The sequence below is a fragment of the Vombatus ursinus genome, unplaced genomic scaffold (assembly GCF_900497805.2).
Source record: "Vombatus ursinus unplaced genomic scaffold, bare-nosed wombat genome assembly UNPS02014818.1, whole genome shotgun sequence".
Lineage (NCBI taxonomy): Eukaryota > Metazoa > Chordata > Mammalia > Diprotodontia > Vombatidae > Vombatus > Vombatus ursinus.
Window position 1 is genome coordinate 12,643,312 of NW_020954596.1, and position 23,397 is coordinate 12,666,708.

General features: G+C 40.7%; 1 protein-coding gene, 1 long non-coding RNA gene and 1 pseudogene across 4 annotated transcripts in view; 2 read left to right on the top strand and 1 right to left on the bottom strand.

Moving 5' to 3' along the window:
* The window catches only part of ACOX3 (acyl-CoA oxidase 3, pristanoyl), an 81,525-nt gene extending 77,093 nt beyond the window's left edge, over nt 1–4,432 (top strand). For both annotated transcript variants that reach the window (XM_027836595.1, XM_027836594.1), the window contains exon 18: nt 2,042–4,432. In XM_027836595.1, the coding sequence (XP_027692396.1) occupies nt 2,042–2,161 (120 nt within the window). In that variant the 3' untranslated portion in view covers nt 2,162–4,432. The remainder of the gene's footprint in view (nt 1–2,041) is intronic.
* Nucleotides 14–23,020, bottom strand: LOC114023764. Of its 2 annotated transcripts, none has more exons than XR_003566828.1 (3): nt 22,849–23,020; nt 13,896–13,984; nt 14–224 (listed from the first exon to the last, which is right to left on the bottom strand). It is a non-coding gene; the product is annotated as an uncharacterized LOC114023764 (long non-coding RNA). The 2 variants fall into 2 exon arrangements; XR_003566829.1 differs by lacking the exon at nt 14–224 and adding an exon at nt 10,715–12,151.
* On the top strand, nt 7,615–8,520 carry LOC114023763 (annotated as a pseudogene).
* Nucleotides 23,021–23,397: the final 377 nt, after the last annotated feature.

The following is a 23,397-nucleotide window of genomic DNA, read 5'->3' on the forward strand; positions in this document are numbered from 1 at the left end:
AGGAAATCTTTCTTTGTTTTGGAAAAATAACTTATGGAAATAGGTGGATGAGGAAATTGAGAACCTACGAGGTTGGCCACAGCTGTTCTCCAAGAGAGTGTGAAGGATGCGATCTGCATCAGTGGAGGGAACATTCACACTGATGAAGTCGTGGGTGGTTGAAGTCTTGTGCCCATGTGAGGCTGTTCTTGGTGTCCTCCAGGATCCCTTGCAGCTCTTAAATCCTACAATTCCAAGCAGAGATAACAAAAAACATGACCTAACAACCAGTGACCAAATTATTACTGGATGTGGTTTAAAAAAAAAAACCTGGTAAAATTAATGATTTAACCATGTGCTCTTGGGTGAGGAGTTCATATTGAATACAAATCCAGCTATATTTGATTTTCCAGAGGATCATTAAATCAAGGGCAATGCTTCAAATTGTGAAGTAAAATATTTGAGTTTGTGACATGTCAAGAAAGTAAAAGACTAAGTCCATGTGTACAAGGAAATGAAAAATAAAGTTGGTGATGGGGAGGATACCAGGAGGAGCGGCTGATGAATACATATTTAGGGTGGAAAGAACCTTAGATGTTATTGAAGGTAGACAACAGGTAGGGGCCTGCATATGAGTAGTAGTTTCTCATAAGCAAAAGTTGTCTAGACCAGCCAGATGCCTAACATACTATTTAAATAGATCTTTTCTGGCTCATTTAAAAAAAAGGGGAGAAGTTTCCTTTAGAAAGTTTATTAGTAGCAAATCAAGTAACTCTTGCAATGTTTAAGTCTCAGTTTTCACTGAAAGCTTTTTTTACATGTCAGACTAGCCTGACTGACAGCTGACCCTTGGGAATGATGTGGAATGAATAAAATCCAGATTAAAGACCCAGTGTAGATCCATCCTCTCCTTGGGTCTTAGTTCCTTCGTTTGTAAAATGAGGCATTTGGAATGATCTCTCAGCTCCAGAGTCTCGGAGCCTGTGATTCTGAGAAGAATGTAGCCAAGCCAAACCTGAGTTTGTAGCTGTGCTGTCTTACCTGGCCCATGCTGTGTAGAGAAAACATGCATGACATGAAAACCATAAAATTAGGACTAGATAAAGGATGCCTTTCTGAAGTGGATGTAACTGGGATCTGATGATACCTATACTTTTACTGATAGAATTAATGTATCGAACTTCCATGAGAGTCTATATGAGAAGGGGCTGCTGATACAGACTCTCAAAATCACACATTCTTCATGCTGGAAGGGACCACACAGGCCACCTAGTCCAACTTATAAATAAATAACAAGAATCCCTTCTGCAGCGTTCTCAGCAAATAGTTATCCAGACTTTGTGCAAAAACCCGGAAAGTGGCCCATTCCACTTGGGGTAGTTGTAATTGTTAGGAAGTTTTTCCCTGACACCTCTGCAATTTCTCCCCGTTGCTACTAGTTCTGTCCTATGGAGCCAAACAGTACAAACTGAATCCCTCCCCCACATAGTACTCCTTCAGATACTTGAAGACAACTAACATATACCCCCTTAAGTCTTTGCTTGTCAAGATCAGGCTTGATTCTCACATGGAATCACCTCAGGTCTTGTCATCCTGGTTGTGTTCTTCTGGCTGACCACTCTTCACCTCATCAGTATCCTGTACCCCAAACTGAATGTAGTATTTCAGATATGTCCCACCCAGGGTAGTATACAATGGGATTTATTACCTCCCTTTTTCTGAACATTATCATGAAGATCACATTATTTTGGGGGGCTAACATCATACTGTTGCCATCTTTAGCTTGTGGTCCCCAGATCTTTTTTCTAATAAAATAACATTTTCTATCTTATTTTCTATCTTTCTATCTTATATTTATTATTGTCTTCATATACCGCATTTTGTAATTTCATTTCAATCTTTGTTTTTACTAAGGCCAAAGATTTTTTATTAGTAACATTTAAAAATTCTCCTAATAAGCTGTTAGTGCCCAATTTTGCATGCTTTCAACAAAAAATTGAGTTGGGAGGTGGGAGTTACTTATACATTTAACCATCTAAACAATGTGTTTCTGTTTTTGCAGTTGTATAAAAACCTCTGGACCGCTGTCCTTCAGGGAAGCAAAGTCCTAGAGAGGGCATCATGGTGGACAGAATTTTCTACCTATAAACCCACGATAGGAAGTTTGAAATCAAAACTCTAGGTCCAGCATAAATGCCAAGGCACCATTTAGACATTTATCCTTGAGCATCTGCATCATTTCTACTTATAAAGATCCTGGACTCAGAGGGCTATCACTCAGGCATCCCATTTGACTACTTCCAGAAGACTTTGAACAGCACCACCATTTTCTGGGACAGCACATCTACTCTTACCAATCAGTTCCAGATGTAGAAGCACCAATCTTGTTTAACAGTATTTGCTTCCCTTGCATGGTCAAGGGGTAACATTTAATTTACCATTATAATTCTCATGCTTATCATGATTTGCTACATAAAATGGAAACAAGGTAAAGTATATCAACCTTGATGATGGAATAGACCATTTAGGTAATTTGAACTTCATGTCTCTATTTTCATATTTAAATCTCTTGAGCATAGCCACTCATTAAGTGCCTTCTTCGTAAAATTTATTGTATTAATTGCTCAGGGAGATAACAAATATAAAGAAGACAAAGTCCTTCAAGGGGCTTATAGTCTAATAGAATCTGATAAATATGTATATGGATAAATATAATTCATATTAGAATATGGTACAGGTAAAAGAAGAATTCAAAATGTTAGGAAATAAAATTAAGGAGATGTCACTTCCTGGCAGGGGAAATTAACGAAGACTTGGTGGAGGAGGAAGCATTTGAAGAATATAAACAGGTCGAGGTGGCAAAGGAGGACATTCCATATGAGCAAAGACTTGGAAGGTGGAAAGCATGGGCTATGTGCCTTGCCCAAAGTTGGTGCTCAGCAAACATTGATTCCTTGTCCAGGGATTCTATGCCATGGGTTTCTTAAATTGATCTGGGAATGTCTATTTCACTAAGGACTTCATTGTGCCATGTGATATCTGCTCTAAATTCAGATTAGCTTCCTTGACAAGATCATTGCAATTCAATTTCCTTAATCTGGACTAAATGAAAGAACATGAAGTCTGAATTATGGATTTGGGGGAGCATTGTGGTTTCATTTCTTTTAAGCATTTAACTGGAACTAACCATTGAGAAAGTGTTGTTAAGAAGAAAGAAGAAATGTAGACCTCAGTTGCTAGATCATTGCTAATTTGAGACATTCATTGTATCCATTTGTTCTCTTCGATGATTACACCTGTTTCTCCTCTTCATCAGGTGAAATAATCTACTACAATTTTATTTATAGTATTCATTTGCTTAGTAACCTGTTTTCCATAAGTAACATAAGGATAATTTCAGGCCAGGTTCATTTTCTATAAATCCTGAATTTAATAGAATTGGAATGAACTCTAACTAAATCTGATCACAATTGAACAATGATAAAGCCAAGTTTAAAATGTTAATTAGATAAAAGACATCTTTTATTTTTTTTTTTTAGTTCCTGCAGTTTTATTCATTCTTGTATTTATTTGAGGCATTTCTTGGACATCATTGTATCTGCAATAAATAGTGTTGATTAGGTTCCTAACTAAAAAACTAGGGTCAAACTGGTCCTTCCTGGATACAGGTTAGACTCAGTCTTCTATTCAAGTGGGAGTTGCAATTTTTGTTCCTTTGTTACTTGGTTTTTCAAAGTATGCTTTTTCAAAAACCCATAGATTTTAGACGGAAAGTGTTAGATTATAAATCATCTAGTCCACTCCCCTAATTGTATAGAAGAGTAAACTGAAGCCTAGAGAGTACAAAGGAGTAGAGCTGGGACTTAGCACTTAGGACTACTTGGTGAACAAACACGGTCATTTCATTTTTAAGCGCTTTGAAAATCAGTCTCCTACTCTTAGCAAAATTACAAACTATTCACAAGACTAGATTTCTCTGACCTAATAAGACTGAAGAATATCCAGTGAAAGGCAAGCAGTATAGTAAGAAGGCTCAAAACCATGCTGGGATATGTCGAAGGAACTAGGGATGTTGAGCCTATTAAGTCCATTTTCTCACTTGGGTCATATTTTTAAATGAGCATCTGACATAACTTCATTATGGTCATGAGGTGGAGGGTACAAGCACTATCCTTGCATTCACCTAGGCTCACATCCTAGGTGTCAGCTTGAATCCTCTGTCTCATGCCCTTTCCCCCATATTAGTCATTAGTTCCTATCTGCTCTCGTAAGATCTCTCTTTTTAGACCCCCTTCTCTCCTCCGACACTGCCACCATCCTATTGCAGGGCCTCATCACAGCACACCTGGACTATGGAAATAGACTTCTGATTGGTATCCCTGTCTCAAGTCTCTCTCCATTCAGCCATCAAAAACTCTGGTGGCTCCCTGTCACCTCCAGGATCAAACATAAAATCCTCTCTTTGGCTTTTAGAGTCCTTCATTACCTGGTCCTTTTCTCCCTTTCCAATCTTCTTATACTTTACACCTCCCCATATACTCTATGATTAAGTGATCCTGACCTCTTTGCTGTTCTTTAAACAAGACTGTGCATTTTCATGGTTTGTTTCCCATGCCTAGAATGCTGCACATTAACCCTTAATATTTTTAAATTTCAATTTATTGAATTGGCACTGAAGACTGATCACAGTGTCCTTATCATTATTCTGGTGCTGCTGTTTGGCTGCCAGTCATGGAATCTTACACCTCACGACCTCAGAAGAGTCACAATTTCAGGTGACCAAAAGGTGTTAAGGATGCAGTTATTGGAGATCCTCTAACATAATACTCATCACTGCCCAAGACCTTTGGGGCAAGTTGTTCCTGAAAAGCTTATGGTATAGTCCACTGCACAAGACTTTCCCCAGGAACACACATCCAACCAGGGAAATGTAACATAATCATACAGAGAAACCACCAAGGTTCTAGCAGACTACACTGCTTCACCCACAATAGGATGTTACTCTGGCCTTCTTCGTCTTCTCCCAAACAGCTCAGCTCCTCAGTCTCAGGACCAATCTAGTAACACCCTCCTAGCCACCTGGTGATATTAAGCTTGTATAAGCTGGCTGTGGGAAACCTCAAAGGGAAATAGAGATTGGTGCCCTCATCAGGAGGATTGGCAGTAACTACTGCCTTCCTAATTATGGTGACACCATTGAAACAGTGGTTCATGTTCACACATCCCATTCCTTCCTGCTCTCTCAAATAAACACATCCGCATTCTAGGTTTTTTTCTCCCCTTTGGGAAAAAAAATTAAGCACTAGTATAGTCTTATAAGGGCAGGATTCTTAAGGGATAAAAATAGGACTTGAGAATTATTGTTCAATTTATTCCCCATGTGGTTTTGTTTGAAGTTCTATTCAATCATTTTGCTAGGATCCTTGTCAGTGTTTAAGATCTCTCTGAATTTCCTATCTCCTCATTAATAAGCTTATGCAAACAAAATGAATGCTTAGAAATATATTCCTTTATTATGATCCTGAGGGGAAGTTTGTGGGGTTTGGATTTTTCAAGAACACATTAACCACAGGTCGGACAAGTGAGCTGGACTAGATGAATGAAGTTGGAATTAATTCAACAATGAATTATGAAACTCCTTAATAGGCAGGAGCTCCTATGTTTGGTACTTTAAATACAAAGATGTGAAATGCATGACACCATTTCTGATTTTTGTGGAGTTTATAATATACCTAGAGATGTATGTAAATAAGTTGTGTGTGTAGAATCAGGTAGTAACAGCTGAGTGGTGCAGTAGATAGAGTGATGAGCCTGGAGTCAGGAAGAACTGAGTTCAAATGTGACCTCAGACACTTCCTAGTTGTGTGATCCTGGGCAAATCACTTAACCCCATTTGCCTTAGTTTCTCATCTATAAAATGAGCTGGAGAAAGAAATGGCAAACCCCTCCAGTATCTTTGCCAAGAAAACGCTAAATGGGATCACGAATAGTCAGACACAACTGAAATGACTGAACAACAACAGAAACAGGGAGATCCAGAGATTTATGGATGATTACCAGTTCTGGAGAGCATTAGCAATCTTTGGTAAATGAGACTTGAGATATAAGGGAATAATTGGTAATCTATTCTGAGGTCAATCAGTCAATCAATAAATAAACATTAAGCACCAACTATGTGCCAGGCACCATGCTAAGAACTGAGTTTACAAAAAAAGGCGAACAAATTGTCCCTGTTTGCAGGAAGGTCCCAGTCTCATGGAGGTCAAAGCCAGAAGTCCACAAAAGCAACAGCGCTGGGAGTAAAAGCTGCAAGAGATGGTAGCAGAGAGCAGAAAGCCAGCTTAGGACCAGGGCCAGGGGAAGGAGAGATACTTCATCTAGAATGAGATAGGAAAGGCACCTTGATCAAGGCGAGTTTGTATGTTGGAGACTGACTGTTTCAAGGAAGGAATCATCTCAAAAAAGCATCTCTTTATAAGAGTAGTGCGCTAGTAATAATGATAGAAGATATTGTCCTGTTTGATCCTTATATCAACACTCTGAGGTAGCATGCTATATAGTGATTATCCCCACTTTATAGATGAGGAAACTGAAGGTCAAAGAGGTTCAAGTCACCTAACTTGATCTGGTGGACTTCCAGCTTTTTGGTGCCAGGGAAACAATAAAGGTGGTGGTACTGTCAACAGGAAAAGAAAAGTTCACAAGAAATATTTAAAGCAGCTCTTTTGTGGTGGCAAAAAATTGGAAATTGAAGGGGATGCCCATCAATTGGGGAATGGCTGAACAAGCTGTAGTATATGAATGTAATGAAATACTATTGCTCAGTAAGAAATGATGAGCAGGAGGATTTCAGAAAAACCCGGAAAGACGTATTAACTGATGCATAGTGAAATGAGCAGAACCAGGAGAACATTGTACACAGTAACAGCAATATTGTGCGATGACCAACTTTGATAGACTTGGCTGTTCTCAGCAGTACAGTGATCCAAGACAATTACCAAGACTCATGATGGAACATGCTGTCCACATCCAGAGAAGGAACTGATGGACTCTGAATGCAGATTGAAGCATGCTATCTTCACTTTCTTTGTGTGTGTGTGTGTGTTTCTTTTTGGCCTGTTTCTTCTTTCACAACATGACTAATATGGAAATATGTTTTGTATGATTGCACATATATAACCTATATCAAATTGCTTACCATTTTAGGAAGAGGGAAGGAGAGGGAGGGAGAAAAATTTGGAACTCAAAATTTTACAGAAATGAATATTAAAAATTGCCTTTACATATAATTGAAAAAATAAAATACATTTTAAAAAGAGAGGCCCATGTGACCAAATCATGATAATTCATATTTATTTACAAAGGGCTTTACAATTTCAAAACATTTAGATGCTTTACCTCATTTTGTTTTTGTCACAAAACCCCATGAGGTAGGTTGTGTGAACTATTTCGGGATCAAAGGGCTTGCAGCTAGAAGGGTCTTAGAGGTCATCTAGACTTACCATCTCACTTTTCAGATAGGGAAACAGGCCCAGATAAGATAGAGAAATTGCCTGTGGTCCCACAGTGAGTGACTTAAGATTCAAGCCCAGGGCCCCTTACCTCCTCCTCCGACTCTTCACCCTTCCCTTTTTCTTCCCTTCCCTCCCTTCCTCTCCCCTCTCCCATCTCTTCCCTTCTCTTCCCCCTTCTCCCATCCCCATCTTTCCTTCCATCCTTTCTCCTTCTTCCCTTCCCCGGCCTAGACAATGCCATGGTGGAGACGGCTGAGGAGGCCACGGAACCACCAAGGCAGACATCACAGGGCTGTGCCAGGACATGTTCTCCAAGATGGTCACGTATTTAACAGGCGAGCTGATAGCCACCAGTGAAGACTATAAACTTCTGGAAAATATGACAAAGTGACTTGCTTGAAGTATCTAAAAATGAAAGATATTGCAGTAAAGATAAGTAGAAACCTAAAGGACTTCAACCAGAAATCTGCAGCACTTCAGCCTTATCTGGATCAGATCACTTTAACTGAGGAGCAAGAAGCAGCTCTGGGGCTGGCAGCCTACATGTTGGATGTGTATTCAAAGAAACTAGAAGCAAAGTACAAGAAATTAGAGAGGCAATGAAAGAATTCTTTAGCACAAAGACTTTAACTACAAGAATGTTTCTTAAGATCTGAAATAAGTGGGATGGAACTTATCACTACGCTTCATTTCCTACAAAGAAGTGGTGCTGCTGATCCAAGGAGAATCCCAGCCCCCACCTCTGGTTGGATGTGTAACTCTGGCCACCCCTTGTTGTCTCCTAAACCTGTAGCCCCTGGGACCTCATCTTACCTTGTGCTTCATTATGTGCCCTGGACCAAGTCTCAGAAATCAGGATCAACCCTGCCTGGAACAGACACAGAGGAGAGGCCCTCCTCTCCCTGTCTCCTCCTATCTTCCCTCTCTCCTAGGGCTCCATCTTGGACTTTGTTATGAATGTGCCCCCCACCCCCTTCATAAGCTGTTCTTCAACTTAAATAATACATGCTGACTTATGAAGATTTAAGCCCTGGTCTTCTTCTCTCCACGTGCAAAGTCTTATCACCTGGGCCACCTAGCTAACCCTGTTTCCCCCACATTTTGTTTTCCCCACATTGCAGGGTACATGGCAAATACTCAGTAAATGTTTCTTAAACAAATTGAGTGAATGAAAATCTATCATCTCTTTGACTTGAGAAGTATATTAGTATTGCTATCCTGTAGGTAGTCCTGTCAATAATATCAGTAAACTCATGTTTCTATGAGGGTGGTGATGATAGCTGACATTTCTATTATTCCTTGAGGTTCACAAAGCACTTTACATACAGGATCTTATTTGATCCCCACTGGCCAGAATGTAGAGTGTGTGAAGGGGAATAATGGGAGACAAGACCAAAGGGGTGGTGAGCCTTTCTGGCTTTCAAAGGCTTTCTGCCCAATAGCTCCATCAGTATGTACGTTTTAATGCACTTCACTGAATTAATAATCTCTTCATGCCAATGTGATTGTGCCCATTTTACAGACAAGGAAGCTGAGACCCACAGAAGGGAAGTGACGTGTCCATGATCCTACAGCTTATAAGCATTAGAGCCAAGTCTTCTGACTCACTTCACTAAAGCACTCAATTTGGATGCAAGAATTGGTGCCTCCCCAAAAAAATCACCTCAGAAATGTATGATCAGAAAAATAACAAGGAATAACAATAGATAACACTTCTCAGCTGATCTCCTGGTACCCATGAAAAGACACAGGAGGAGGCCTCTAGCTCAGTGGCCTGATCCTCTGATTGATGAGATGTGAGTTCTGGTTCTAAAAGACGGAGCAGAAAATTAGTTTCTCCCACCTATTTCTGCTCCTACATTTGCCAGGAAAGTTCTCTCCAAATGCATGATTATGTGGCAAATCTGCCACTGTGCCATGCAAGAGGAAAGGAGGTGAGCCCATAGATGAAACTTCCCATGATTTACTTAAGGCCATTCTGGACAGCTGGTGGAGACTGGGGATGGGGGTGCTATAGGTGCCCAAGTCTGGATCCAACTTGGAGTGGTGTGACAGCTTCCAGGATACTCTCCAAGCTCTCTCCTCTTCGGTACAAGTCTTACCTCTAATGTGTGTTAGGAATGTTTTCTTATTTGGGGAAATTCTAAGCAGTTGATTGGTGGGGGAAGGCAGGAGTTATCTGTTCAATCTGCTACCCCTGCTTTCAGTTCTATGCTTTGGGATTTTTTAACATTGTCTCTGATTGAGGGGGATGAGTAGCATAGAATGGGATCTGGAGTCTCACATCCTCCATCTCATCCTTTTCCAAACTACTCAAAGGCTGCCAACAATGAGGAAGTGAAAACATTTTATCCATAGCTCCGTGCATCATGGAACATTTAGGTTCAGCAGAAGTTGTATTTGTGAATGTATAATTAGGGAGATGAGAAAGGATTGAAGGAAAAAGAGAGTACATAAAAAAGAATACATAGCAAATGTGACCGTAGCCAGTTAGTATGAGCCTTACTATTTCCATGGATGTGTGTCTCTTAAGTTGCCAGACCATTTCCAAGGAGGTGGCCTTGGGGTGTTTTCAATGGAAAGATTAAAGAGCCTATGGAAGTGTTTCTAGGAACACCCTTGGGATTCTACATAGGACTGTTAGCTCATCCTAGAGGAGGGGAAATAAGCATCCATGCAGAGATCCCAAGGGTGTTGGTGGGAGAGGGGATGGGAAAGACTTCATTTATACTCACATACCTATGCAGAAATGTGTTTATGTGCATCCCTTAGTAAACAATATCAACTCACTCATATTCCTTTATTACACAAACTATAAGAAGCAAACATATCTTTCTATAAATCCTGAAGAGGGCCATAAAAACCACAAACTAGATGCAATCAATCAATCCATCTACAGACATTGATTATGCAGTCAGGCACCATGCAAGGCACTGGAGACTCTAAGACAAAAGAAAACAGTTTCTGCACTATATTTTAATGACGGCAACAATGGGCATTACACACACACACATGCAAGCATATTTACATGTATGCATAACAATGAGGCAGCTAGGTGGCACAGTGGAGTGCCAGGCCTGAAGTCAGGAAGACTCATCTCACAGAGTTCAAATCTGGCCTCAGACACTTACTAGCTGTGTAACCTTGGGCAAGTCACTTAACCCTATTTGCTTCAGTCTCCCCATCTGTAAAATGAGCTGGCAAAAGGAATGAAAAACCACTCCAGTATCTTTGCCAAGAAAACCCCAAATGGGGTCATGAAGAGTCAGACGCAACTGAAAGAAAACTGAACAGCAGCAGAACATAACAATATATGCATGTCGTCATATGTGTATGTATCTATACATATACAGGTATATATGGAATTTAGCAGGCCCCTCCCTATAACAAACAGTTAGCTCCTCTCTATTTTGTTGTGCTGTTGAATGTAGCTCACCATGTAACTTCAGCCTGCAGACATGTGTAGACAACTCCAAATCAAGTTAGCAGGTAATTGCGTGGACTTCTCTGTGTTTAGACCTTCCATCCATTCTGCTTGCAGACTGAGTGGTGGCTGAGATGCCCTGGGAGCCTGGGTTCAGGTGCAGACTTTGTCACTTGTTTGCTTAGCCAGCTCAATGTTAAGATTGTAACTTTAGAGATGAAAGAAAGCAGTCTTCTAGCTATGCTCCTCATTCCATAGATGGGGAAATGGAAGCCCAGAAAGTCATGGGTGTGTCCAGCCTCAAGAGGTCATCCAACTCTGGACTTTTTCCACTATAAAATATATCCTGGGCCTCAGTTTCCTCATTGGGAAAGTCAGGGGGCTGGGCTTAGATGAACTTGAGAGTCTCTTCTAGACCTAACCATGGTAACACATGTAAACTTGAGAGGCCCTAGTGGAAAGATTCTGGATTAGATTCAAGTCCCATCTTTATTCCTTATTAGCTGTATGATCTTAGGCAAGTCATTTCCTTTCAGGGTCTCAGTTTCCTCGTCTATAAAATGAAGATACTGGATTAGATGATTTCTAAGGTATTTTCCAACTCCAAATCTGTGTCCTTATGGTCTTGTGGCAGTGATATCAATAGAAATGGAGAGCCAGGAGGGAAGGAAAGATTTGGGGAGCCCAAGGGATCGATACAGTCTTTTTTTTCTTGCCGAAAAGCAAACCAGATCATTCTAACAAGACCAGACTGTGGCTGAAACGTCCTTGGCACCAAACTTAGGCAGGCTTGCTACAGGTAAGAGACTTGGCTTTCAGAGCTGTGGAACCACGAACTTGTTTAGGAGTGTGGGGGGAAGAGAGGAGGAGGAGTTCTCAACAAAGGCTCTTTATGGGGCAGAAAAAAGAACCGTGTGTTTTTCAGTGGGAAGCCACTTCTCCGTGGATGGCCCAGTGACTTTTTGCCCAAATTGTTTGCATCTCATTTGCAGTCTGGTTTGTGTTTATTCACTGTCTTCCCACAGCGTGACTCTGGCGAAATGCTGTACAATCAGACTCAAGTGTGGGGGAATTTTTCCACTGCAGCTTTCCAGATAAAGGCTTTCAAGAAAATAGCAGGCCCAGACCCAGGGGGTTGGTTAGAATAATTTCCAGCGGTTTCCTTAAGTGACCTTGTAAACTTTAGATTTCTTCAAGGAGTATGTGACTCGAAAACCCAGAAAAAGACAAATTTCTAGGATAATGAATCATAGAACATTAGTGGTGCAGAGAACATTAAAGGACCATCTAGTTTAATGCTCTCCTTTTAAAGGGGAGGAAAGTGAGGCCCCGGCGACAGAATATGGCATGAAATGGAGGAGGGGGGAAGAACTCAATTTGGATTTTGAGGCTCTAGAATTTGTTACCTGTCCAACTTTAAGCAAGTCACTTCCCTTCTGAAGGCCTCAGTTTTCTCATCTGTAAGATGAACTGGTTGGACTATGTATTCTTTAAGGTACCTTTCAGCTCTAAATCCTAGGATATTTCTAGGGGAAATGACTTATCCCAGGTCATATGTGTATAGTTGGTACCCTGTAAAATAACAACATGCCACCTAAATAGTAGTAACAAAGTCCCATCCCTTCTTGAAACATGAGTCTACTCTACAATATCCCTGAAAAGTGGTTATCTCTGGAGTTTCTACTTATAATAAGGCTCAGGTTCCTGACAAGTGGTTACTCACCCTTTGCTCGAACATCTCCAGTGCTGGAAAACTCACTACTTTCTCAGGTATAGAAGTCGAGTTATAGCATCAGCGACTTTTAGGACCTGAAAAGATCTCAGAGATCATCTTGTTGGGTGCCCTCATTCTACAGACGAAGAAACTGAGGCAACTACTTAATATCACTGTGCGATCACACATTAACTGCCTCAGTTTAATTCAGTATTGGTTCCAAATTCCAACTCAAGGCTGCTAATTTTCAACTCTATTATACCACAATACCCATTTTTAACAGTTTTAATTGCTTGCTTTTCAGCATTAAGGATTGCAGAAATCCATTGGACTCCCCAAAGCTGCCCCTAGCTCTTCTACTTCTGTTGACAGTACCACCATAGGAACAGAGGACCATAGGATCAGTCAGTCAGTCAATAATTGTTTATTATGCACTTACTGGCAAAATACAGGCAAAAAGAAAGATAAGTCAAGAGAATAAAGGGTGACTAATCTGGGCTTCCCCCGAAGTGGAGGTTCCAAGAAGAACTTAGCAGTGGGAGAAGGGAGCTGCAAGGGTAGAAGGCAGGGTAGGAGGCAGTTGAGTTATGGGGAGAGGGGTCTTACAGATAGATCATCAAACCCAACACCTTCATTTTATAGATGATGAAAATGAAGCTGAGAGGTTTAGTGACTTGTCCAAGGTAACCCAGTGAGTAATAGAGCTAGGATGGGGTCATGAGTTACTTGGTACAAAGTTACATAATCAACTAGACAACTTGTGTATTCATTGGCATGGCATAGTGGAGAGAACATTCTACCTGAAATTAGGAGACCTGGGTTTGAATTCTGGCTACAGTCTTGACTAACTACATGACACTGAGAAAGTATCTAGAACTTAGTTTCTTCATCTGTAAAATGGGAGTAATGCTTACAATCTCCACCTTGTAAGATTGTTCTCAGGAAACGTTTTGTGAACAATAACTCTCAAAGGAGAAATAAGAGCAATGGGAATACCTTAATGGCCACACATGTACATATCTAATGTGGCTCACATTTCTGGCTCTCAGAGCCTCGTCTATGAAGGGCCTTTCCAGCTGTGCGCGCATGGGTCTCTTGTATTGTTAACTTCTAGCATCTGCGCTTTCAGTTTTGGCAGAACCAAACAATTTTATGGAATAAAAGCCAGATTGTGTCAAAACTGTGTAAAAGTACCACCTGGCGCCCTGTGTATTCTGGATAGGTTTTAGTCGCAGGGACAATGGGTAGAAGCAGGTGGACTCACCAGTGTTCACATTCCTCTGGTCCTTGTGAAGAGTGCTGTGGGAATGGTCAGTAGAAAGAAGAGACCTGCGTCTCTCCAGGCATGTCGTGCTGTAAGCAAATACCAGAGTGAAAAACTGGACTTGTCTGAACACATTCAACCACCGTTAACTGAGCGACTGCTGTGTGCCCGGACTATGCCAGGACCTCAGGAAGACGTCTACCAACAAAGAAGAGATCATCCCTGTCGTCCTATGACAAACCAGCTTGTGGGGACACAACACAATATGGTGAATATTTCCTATGTGTCCTTTGAGTTCAGAGTAAGACACACAAAACAACGAGAAAGGACTCACATTTATAAATATTTGCATTTATGCATTAATCCTTTAGGATTCGTGATATTAATTTTTTATAATATAATAGTACTTAAAATTATATTATAATGGGATCATGAGATAGAGAGCTGGAAGGGAGTTTAGAGACTGTCTAGTGACTAGATTCAATTAGACTAGATTCTAGTTTAACCTTTTCATTATATATTTGGGGAAACTGAGGCCCAGAGGAGAGAAGTGAGTTTTAGAGATCACTCAACTAATAAGTATACGCACTGGGATTTGAACCCAGGTCATCTGGCTAAATCTATTCTTCACTACACCTTACTGCTCCTCATCTTAGGTGATCCTCTCACATGTGCTATGTAGTGGATGGTTTGAGTAGTAGGGAGATAAAGGAAAGAGGGAGGGAATAAGTATTTATATAGCACCTACTATGTGCCAGGCACTGTACTAAGTGCTTTAAAAATATTATCTCATTTGATCTGCACAACAATCCCATGAAGTAGGTGCTGTTATTATCCTCATTTTACAGTTGAGGAAACTGAGGCTAGTAGAGGTGACTTGGTCAGGGTCACATAGCTAGTGTCTGAGGCTGGATTTCAAAAAAAAGTCTTCCTGACTCCAGGTTCAGCATTCTATCCACTGGCCCCTACCTGCCCGCCTAGCAGAACCTTCATGTTGCAGACAGGGAAGTATAGATTCAGAAAGATTGTCAGGTCACATTTATCCCAAATGCCTGGGACTTGAGCTCACATCTTCTGACTGCAAGTTCATTGCCCTTTCCTTTAGTTCATACAGCATCAAGATAGGCCAGGAAAGAATCACGCGCTCCCACGTTTGAGACAAACTAAGAGAAGAGGGATGTGTGTGTGTGTGTGTGTGTGTATCTCAACAGTCAATGAGTCAATCAGTCGACAAGCACTTATTAAGCACCTACTATGTGCTAGGCATAGTATGAGAGTTGATCAGTGGGAAAGGCTTTCATGGAGGAGGCATGGATCTGAGCTGAACCACAGAAGGTTAAATAGAAGAATTGGGAAAAGCAGAAAGAAGAGGAATAGGCATTCTAGGTTGAAGAGGCAGGTGTAAAAGCAATGTTAGAAATCAAGTGGTTATTTGGTGTCGTGAGAACAATGCTAACCTAGGACCCGAGATCTGTGGGAAATGATAAGGTCCATGACCTCAGAGAGAACTGCAGAGAAAGACAGCACAAGGACAGCACCTGTGATTTCAATGGTATAGGGAATTCCCAGAAGTGGAAACTCCTTCTCCCTATGCAGATTGGCACCTTCACTGCAAGTCTCTAGTTGTCTGGGTCACAAAAAGGTAAAGTGACTTGCCCAAGTTCCCAGAACTGCTCAGTGGCAAGCTGGGACTAGAATTCTGGGCCAACGCTACCTCTTCCTACCTCCCTTCAGAATCAGACTCTACCGGCTAGTCACTTCATCACCCTCCTTCCATCCTAAGGCCATTAACCTCACATCATCATAGATTCAGAGCCGCAAGAATACATGGGGTCACACATTTAGAGCTAAAAGGGATCTCAGAGATCTCCTAGTCCAATCTCTACATTTTACAGATGAGAAAATGAGAGACTAGGGAAGGTAGGTGATTTACCCAGTGTAACCACACTGTATCTAGTTCCCCTAACCCCTAATCAGCACTTTTTTTGTTTTGGGTTTTTGTTTTTGTTTTTTGTTTTTTTTGGCTAGGCAATAGAGTTAAGTGACTTGCCCAGGGTCACAGCTGGAAAGTGTTATGTGTCTGAGGCCAGATTTGAACTCAGGTCCTCCTGAATCCAGGTCCGGGGCTCTATCCACTGCACCACCTAGCTGCCCCTAATCAGCACTTTTCCCAATGTACCTTAGAACTCATCTTGGTCAATCATTTCATTTTATTGAAGAAGTAATTGAGCCCCAGAGAAGTTAAATAATTTGCCCAGAATTTGAATCCATATCTACTGAATCTAAATCCAGTGCAGGGGGTTTCCCACTCTATCATGTTGCCTGTAACATCAATGTGTAATCTTTTTTTTTTTGGCAAGGCAATTGGGGTTAAATGACTTGCCCAGGGTCACGCAGCTAGTACGTGTCAAGTGTCTGGTCTGAGACCAGATTTGAACTCAGGTTCTCCTAACTCAAGGGCTGGTGCTCTCTCCACTGCACCACCTAGCTGCCCCTCAATGTGTAATTCTTTTTAAAAAAATCCCAAAGTTATGGAAAAATGAAGCAGTTATCTCTAATGTCCCTTCCAACTCTGAGATGCTGTAATTTTTAGATTGCATGAGCCTAAGATCCTATGAGGGGAGGGGACCTAAAAGAGCCTCAGAGTATCTGGCTTTTTGGAGAGCACAGAACTATTTGAAAGTCAAAAACTAAGAAATGATCATGGATTATAGAAGAAGGGTGGGGCCAAGGAAAGGATGACTCCCATTTGCACATCTCTGGTTAAACACCTAAGAACCTCACTTCATTTCCCCTTTTTTGGATCTTCTTGGAATCTTTAGATTTCAAACCTTCAGAAGAAACATTCTGCAGTTTACAATAGTCTTTCATGTTTTATGCCTTATATAGTGTCTAGTGCGCAGAGCACTCTAACATAGCCCCCAAGTGGTTAGACTATTCTACGGGCATGTGATTGATCTAAGAGACAGCTTAGTTTAGTGAAGAAAAGGTTGGATTCGGAGTCAGAAAATACCTGGGTTTCATATCCCTGCTCTGGTACTTACTAGCTGTGTGGCCATGGACAATCTTCTTAACCTCTCTGACCCTTAGGCAACTCTCTACAGTGTATCTCCCAAGTCACAGATAGGGTGTGATCTGCAAAAGATGAAATCATTGATCTTAAATATACTCCTGAAATATTGTACAGTAGAAAGGATGCTTACTGTGGGACTAAAGGGCCCTGGGTTCAGTTCTTGGCTCACCACCAAAGTATTGAGACCCTCAAATGTCTGTGCGTCATTTTCCCTCTTGCTGCCTCAGTTTCCTCTTCTGTAAAATGAGGGGGAACTGTGGATAACATGACCTCTAAGATTCTTTTGCACTCTAATATTTTATGATTCCTTAACAATGAAATAAAGTAAACTTTTGCCATCACCACCAAACCTCCCATTCTATATTTGTCTATAACTAGGTATTTCTGCATTTATGCCAGGATATTTTTATATTTGTGCTAGGATATGAGGCATTTTAGAAGTCAGAGCCCAGGTCTTTTCTATTCATAGCCTGAACAGATTTTGGCCCAGTGATGTGCAAATAAACTCTGAGTCTTCATCCCGTGTCAAGGCACCCTAACGGAGCAGAAAGTGCTGGAATTGAAGTCAGGAGTTTTTGAGTTCAAGGTCACTTGGTTTTGTCACTTGCTATGTGATTTAGGGCCAATTGAATTACCCCTCTAGTTCCATTTTCTCACCTAAAATCCCTCAAGATTTTGCCCTCCATCTTTTCTCTTTTTCAGGTTCTTAGAAAGTTATCCAACATTTCCTTCTTCTATTTCCTCCTGATGCACTTAACCACTTGTAACCTATCTCTACCACTCTACTGGAATTGTTCACTCAAAGATTAGCCACAATCTCCTAACTGCCAGATTTGATACAACCTCTCCTGATTAGTGCTCATTTTCCTTGGTCTCTTTGTAGCTCTTGGCACTATTGACCAACACTTCCTTCTAGATGTTCTCCCCTTTCTCGTCTTCTAGGCATTGCCCGCTATTGACTTTCCTCCTTGACCTCATCTTCCCATGGCCCCCACTTCTCCCCACCCCAGCGAGCACAGTGCCTGACACTAGTAGGAACTTTTAAGAAATATTTTTTCATGGATTGATTGTTTTCATCTGCTCCTATGGGGTCAATATATAGGGGACTTCTAAATTGATATATTAAGTCCTAGTCTCTTACTTGAACATCTCTCATCACTAGCTGTTTTGTTGGGTATCTCCGTCCAGATGGTTTGTCAGCATCTCAAACTCAAGACCAAAAAGAACTCATCGTTTCTGCCCTTAGACTTGTCCCTGCTGCCATGTTCCCATTTACCCAAGTTCATCACTTTGCAGTCATTCTTGACTATCGTCTCTCTGCCTTCCTTAAGTCTAGCATATCATTGTTTCCTCTGTGACATGTCTCACAACTGTCCCATTCTCTCCACTCACAGAGCCACCAACCTACTTACAAGTCCTCATTATCTGTCTTCTGAATGATTACAATTGTTTCCTGATTGGTCTGCCTGACTCCATGTTTGTACCACCCTCCATACTGCTGCCACCATAATCTTCCTAAGACACTGACCTGATCACATCACTCTCCTGCTTAAGAGCCTTCATTAGCTCCCTATTATCTCTAAGATAAATTACAAATTTCTCAAGCTAGTATTGATCCAGACTTTATCTCTCTTCAATCTGGCTCTAACCTATTTTTTCTTCCTTATTTCATATTATTCCTCTTTATATATTCTACATGCTATTAAAACTTGACTACTTTTCAATAAGCTTGGCATATTATCTCATGTTCTGTGCCTTAATCCAGGCCATCCCCCCCGTCTCAAATGCATATACAACCTCCTCAATTGCACCTTGTAGAATCCCCTTCCTCCAAGGCTCAGCTTAGGTGTCACCCCTTACATGAAGCTTTCCTTCTGTCTCAAGTGGTTAGTACTCTCTTCTTTCTCAAATTATCATATATTTCCTAATCTTATTTATTTTTATCTGGCCTGTGATTTCATTGGTGTAGGGAACTCATAGGTAAGGAAAAACTCTCTCTACCAATATGGGTCAGCACCTGCCCTGCAACTTACGATCTCAGAGGGTCACCTAAGATACTTAGTGGTGAAATGACTTGCCTAGGGTCACATAGTCAATATGTCCCAGAGGTGAAACCGGAGCCCAGATCTTCCTGACTCTAAATCCAGTACTCTATTCACTACACCAGCTTGACTCTGATGTTGTATTAAATGAGATGATCTACATAAAAGCTTTGCAAACCTTGGTGTTTTATAAATGTCGGCTCCCCCTCAGTAGGCAACTAGGTGGCAACAGAGTGCTGGGCATCAGGAAAACCAAAGTTCAAATTTGACACTTACTAGCTGTGTAACCCTGGGCAAGTCACTTACTTAGCCTCTCTGTGCCTCAGTTTCCTCATCTGTAAAATGGGGATAATAATCACACCTACCTCCCAGGGTTGTTGTGAGGATCAAATGAGATACTAATTATAAAATGCTTAACACAGTACCTAGCACAAAATAAGGGCTATATAAATGCTTATCTCTTTCTCCTTCTTCCTTTCCCCCTCCCAGTAGAAAGAAAGCTCCTTGAAGGCCATTGTTATTTTTGTCTTGTAAACTCAGCACTTAGTGTAGTGTCTTATATACAGGCAGTACTTCAAAAATGTTTTTCAAAATGAATTTAATTTACATAGAAACACTATAATTTATTATGTGTTCTCCACATGTAAAGGATTATTATTGAGACAGATCTAGATGAGTCAGGGCAGCTAGGTGGTGTAATGGATAGAGTGTTGGAGTCATGAAGACCTGCTTGTGAATCCTGCCTCAGACAAGATTTCTGGCTCTGTGACCCTAGGCAAATCATTTAGCCTTTCTAAGCGTCAGTTTCATCCTCTGAGAAAAAAAAATGTGTATGTGTACATATACATATATGTGTGTGTGTATATATGTATACATTTACATATGTATGCATATGTGTATATACATACATATGTCTATGTCTGTCTATCTATATCTATTTATCTATCATCTAAAGTTCTGGCCCCAAATCAAAAATTGCAATAATAGGAGGCTAAGATAGACAGGCATAGAACTCTCATACATAATATTATATAATAAGGGTAAACATAGTTGGAATTGGGCAACACAAAATGGGGGAGGGGGTGGAGGTGGGAACACCACCAGCCAGAGCACGAAGTGGGAGAATGTGAGGTGTATCCAGGGGCCAGAAATCCTTTGTGTTTGGCTGGAGCACAGAATGCATTGAGAAAGACTGGTATAAGATATGGCAGGAAAAGTAGGCTACAGAGCAGAGATATGCAGATCATGAAGTTTGAGTCTGGGCGTCAGGAATAGTTTATCTGCTTTCTACAGCGTGTATGGTTGATGAAAAAAAGAAGCCAGCTAGGTCACCCCACAGAAATGCTCATGATGTCAGTGGGCCATCAGCTGGAGCTGGTCTGGTTTGAATTAACTGGAAGGCTCTGAGCTACAAAGTATCTCAACACTTCTTTCAAAGCCTGGCTTTATCCTCCATTGCCCCTGGCACTCTGAAGTTGTTGCTGTGGGTGGGATTTTTGGTTGGGTTTGTATTCTGTTCCCTAGGGTCAAGGCTAGAAACTTGCTTCATGTATAGCTCCTATTTCTAATGCAATTTAATTTCCAAAATTTATTCCTCACAAAGACCTTCTGAAGGGGGCAAATGTGAGGACTGTTATCCCCATTTTCCAGATGAGGAAACTGAGATGATATTTAATTTCCTTTTGAGTTGATGGTGAAACTGACTGTTCTATTTGCTTCTCCAAGAAGAAACTGTGAGCTGTATTTCTGTTTGGCTACGCCTTTATGACTACTTGTGGTTTCTATGTGGGAAGAAACTTAACAAAGATGTGGTTTAATTCTTTCACTACTAGATCAACTCATTGGTCATTGGACCAAGATCTCACATTTATAGAGTTGTTTTTTTTTTGCCTTACTAATGTTGGTACTGCCTTTAAAAAACATAAATCATATTCTGATATGCTCTTTCATCCCCACTGAACCCTCCTTATAACAAAGGAAAGCAGTTAAGTGAAACTAGCATACAGATTGACTATGTCTGACAGCACAAACAACATTCCATACCCACAGTCCCCACTTCTCTATGGAGATATGTTTAAGGTTATTTAAAAAATAACTTTTGATAGCTTTTCTTTTGATATACCTACATTTCTCCCTCTTTCCCTTCCCATCCCCCTCCTGAAGATGTAAAGTGCTTTGTCCAAGGGTGACATAACTAGTAAATACCTGAAGTGGCATTTGAACTCAGGTCTTCTTGACTCTAAGCCCTTGACTATTTAGTGTTCTGGTAAATGTTTAACAACTGACTCTGGGGGGAAATGTAGGCATTTTTAAGTTCACTTTTAAGTTGAATCACCATTATTAGTATTTTCTCCATATCTTTCTTTTCTATAAATCAACAGCACAATGAATCAAGTCCTGATTTTCAGTATTTGCTGATTTCTGAGACGTAGATATTCACAGTGAAATTTTGACAAGCATCTCTCAGAGCCAGTAAACCCCCACCTACACAACATGAATGACCTGGGTCCATTTGGTTGATTTCTCACCTCTTTGTCTTACCTTTTTGCCCTGTCTTCATTCACAAAATATGGAAACTTTACAATCTGACACCACTCATGGTGGATGTCGTCATCATCTCCCCTTACAAGCAAACAGTTTACAAACTCGAGGAACAAAACATTTATTTGTAGGTCAATGAAAACAAAACGGACCTCATAAAAAATATGGCCACCTCCAAATGAGCTATGCTTCGCCAGAGTAATGCACTAGGTAGCATGGTACATCCTACTGCCATCTCTTGCCATAGCCCTTTACATTTGGTCATTTATCCTCATTGTCACCTCTCTTGTCATTAGCTCTCCCCAGATGTTGCCACTAATCTTTTCCTGAGAACAGCCTCTCTTGTCTGTGGTTCTCCATTCTTAGTACTGGGATGGTGTTGTTGTTGAGGGGAGCACTCAAGAGTGTCCCTCCAAGGCAGGATACCAAGGCTTTCTCTATATTACAGTTCAAAACAAGGATGCCAGGGGCAGGTTGCATCCACTCTGAAGCTTTCCCTTGCATTGTAATTCCTTGATCTCAACCCTCATGCAATAGTTCATCTGGGAGCCAGGAGTCAGGAACACATATTCTTTTCATCTCTAAGCTGCGTTCTTTGGTTGACACCAGGTGGGAAGAGAGTGATGTCATAGTCTGATATATTCTTTCCCCAATTTCCCATGTGTATTAATCCTTCCTATGAGCATAAAATGACCCCAATTTCTCTACAATTGTGTTTCAAACATGAGTTCTTCTGGGAGCAACTGAGTGGTGGACTAGTCATACTACTTAGGGGTTGCTTCCTACCATTGCTTGAGTAGAGTAAGAGAGTCAAACATTCTCATTACTGTACACTGAGATGACAGAAGAATGTGGGGGGAAGTCACCTCTATCACATACACAGCAGGGGAGAACAAGACAGGCCAGAAATAAAACTGAATTGGGCATCAGGACACCTGGTATGAATCTCATCTCTGCTACTTAGAAGCTGTGGGATCTTGGGAAAATCATTTTCCTTGGCTAAGGCTTAGTTTCTTCATCTGTAGAATGAATGGAGGAGGAGTTAGAGTATGGCCTAGAGAATGTTGTGGGTCTCTTTCAGCTCTAATGTTTTCTGATGCTTTAAGAATCAAATTTGATAATCATGTTTCAATTTACACACCTAGTCCACATTTGTTTGTTTAAAGAAGCTAATAGTTTGATCACATTTATACCTTTAATAAAGGAAATTTCTTTATATTTCATACATATTTGATTATCACAGAGGTTAAATTTGCCCCAGGAAGCACATTTAATGATCGATCATAGGCTAACTTACATTTTGACATCTTAGTGCATTCAGGATGTCTTCAATGTGGGTATTCTATTCCATGGGGTGGATTGTAACCCTTCACCTGCCAATACTCCCAATCAAAACAGACCTGAATTAAATAAATAACATCCCTTTAGAATAGAAGTGCATGCAAAAGGACATTTATGGAATTAGCTTTGTTTCCATTATGAGGTGATCAATCTTTACTTTAAAAAAGAAAGTATGTATCATGCTATAAGAAATGATAAGCAGGCAGATTTCAGAAAAAAACCTGGAAAGACTTACATGAACTGATGATAAATGAAGTGAGCAGAACCAGGAGAACATTGTACACCATAACAGCAACATTGTGAGATGACCAACTTCGATAGACTTAGCTCTTCTCAGCAATGCAGTGATCTAAGACAATTCCAAAAGACTCATGATGGAAAATGCTCTCCACATCAACAGAAAGATCTATGGAGTCTGAATGCAGATCAAAGCATATTATTTTCCCTTTTTTGTGTTTTCTTTCTTGTGGTTTTTCCCTTTTGTTCTGATTCTTCTTTCACAACA